Genomic DNA, 2,127 nt, shown 5'->3' with positions numbered 1-2,127 from the left:
TAAATCTTTCTTTGAAATGCAATGGAAACATTTGCTAACATAAGAAATATGCCTTCCGACCTAGCAATCCTGTCCTAGGAATGTATCCCATAAAATAAAAGCATCAGGGTATCAGAATATATATATACAAGGTTATTTATTGCAGCTTTGTTCCTGGTGCCAGCAATATCGGGGATGACTGAATAAATCGTGGTGTATCCATACATGAAATATTATGCAGCCATTACAAAGAGTGATTTAGAGCTGGAACGGTTGCCTTGGAAACAGTTTCATGAGGTATTTTTAAATGAGAAAACTGATAAGCAGAGCAGAGCATAAAATATAATCCTGTTTTTCTTAAAGCAAACAATCTAAAAAAATAGCCAATAAATGTGTGTGTTTTATATGCTATGTAAGCACAGGGAACGGCACAGAACGGCATATGCTGAGTTTTTAACAGTGATTATTTGAGGGGGGGTGGGTGGCTTCAGGGAAGGAGGGGGAGTAAAGGCAAGTTAAAAAAAAAAACAGGCTGCGATAAGAAACCTGAAAGCCGTTATGAAATAGTCCTGTTTATGTATAATTTCGTATGTGTATAGATACGTAAAGAAATAAGAAAGGAAAAGAAGCAGAGGTATGTGGTTTTCTCTATTCACTTGTAGGGATGTTCATTCTACGTCAAGTGTAAAACCGAGCTGCCTCGTTATGTCTTTGTCAGTGATCCTCAGACTTCAGGGTGCACCAAATCCTCTGGAGGTTTAGTTAAAACAGACTTCTGGGCCCCAACCCCCAGAGCTTCTGATTCAGCAGATCTGTGGTGGGGCCTGAGAATTTGCATTTTTAATACCCAGGTGATGATGATGTTGCTGGTCCAGGGACTGCGCTTTGAGACATAGTGGTCTATGTCATGACTCTCTATTTTTGAAAACAAACAAACCAAACAAAGTTCTCTAAATGAGGATATATGCTTATATATTTCATGAGCAAAGAAAAAGTATAGGAAAACACATACCAAGCTATTTATATTAGCTAATTCATGGGGTTAGGAATGGAGGTGGCCCAGGAGTTGGGGGTGGAGTATGAGTGGGTATCACTGGTGGTGATTAATTTTGCCTTCATCTATATATTTGAGTATATTATTTCACTTGTACAAATATGTTATTATTTTTTGTAATTTGAAAACCATCAATAAGGAAAATCAGGTGGATGGATAGATGAGTGGATGGGTAACTGGGGCAGCTGGATGGATGGAAGAAAGGCTGGATGAATGGAGGGAAAGGCTGGATGAAATGGGGGGAAGGGAGGGAGGAAGGGAAAAATGGCAGATGAAGCCCCATGGAAAAGGCAGCCCAGGCGCTCCTAGGCTCTGTGTCCTACCTCCTTGAGCTGGACACTGTCTTTGCTGGTCTGGAAGCTCTGGCCGAGTTCATCCACTTCTTTTTCAAAGAGTGCACGTACTTCCCTGAACCCCGAGCTCACTGGTCCCATGAGCTCCTCCAGAATGGACGCCAAAAACGGCTGCACACTCTCCACACAGCTCTTCTCTGCTGGCTCGGCCACCATCGCTGAGGTAGGAAATAGCCAAACAACCAGGACTTAGGACAAAATTGGATTCAGAGGCTCTGGAGTCAGGCCAGGACCAGATCGTGCCCCATGGAGCCATTTAACAGCCAAGGCAAGCTCAAACGGGCAAGACAGACTAGCACAAGGAGCCCTGTGCCCGCAGAAAGGAAAACCACTGGACACTTTCCAGAAAGGAAAACCACTGGACACTTTGAAGCAAACAGAATCGCTCCTCTGCCCAAGCTTTCCTTTGCCCTGGGATAAAATGCATTTTCTGTTTGGTCCCTCTGAACATTTGATGCCTAATATAAAGAAGAAAAGGCTGGGGACCCACCTATCTGTTGTCAATCACCATCATTAAATATGTGCCGTTTGTCTTCTAAAAACGTAACTTCTTAAGTTTTCATTTCTTTCTCTAAGAATTTATCAGTCAATATAATTCCATTCCCCTCTCCCCACCAAAAGACTTTTTATGAACTCAAGTACATTCTTTTCTTGGGCAAATGGAACCAAATTCTACTCGGTTTGCCACCCAACTCCCATCCCCATTCCCAATTAAAACAAAACAAAAACAATATTTTTTCT

The 2,127-nt window shown here is 42.1% G+C and overlaps 1 protein-coding gene across 1 annotated transcript in view; it reads right to left on the bottom strand.

Moving 5' to 3' along the window:
- The window catches only part of FAM129A (family with sequence similarity 129, member A), a 92,142-nt gene that overhangs the window by 15,119 nt on the left and 74,896 nt on the right, over nt 1-2,127 (bottom strand). Inside the window, 1 exon segment of the mRNA XM_012640005.1 lies at nt 1,357-1,544. Coding sequence (XP_012495459.1) covers nt 1,357-1,544 — 188 coding nt within the window.

Source organism: Propithecus coquereli, unplaced genomic scaffold (assembly GCF_000956105.1).
Source record: "Propithecus coquereli isolate 6110/MARCELLA unplaced genomic scaffold, Pcoq_1.0 Scaffold146, whole genome shotgun sequence".
Lineage (NCBI taxonomy): Eukaryota > Metazoa > Chordata > Mammalia > Primates > Indriidae > Propithecus > Propithecus coquereli.
The sequence above is the reverse complement of the archived record's forward strand: the minus strand, read 5'-3'. Positions and strand labels throughout refer to the sequence as shown.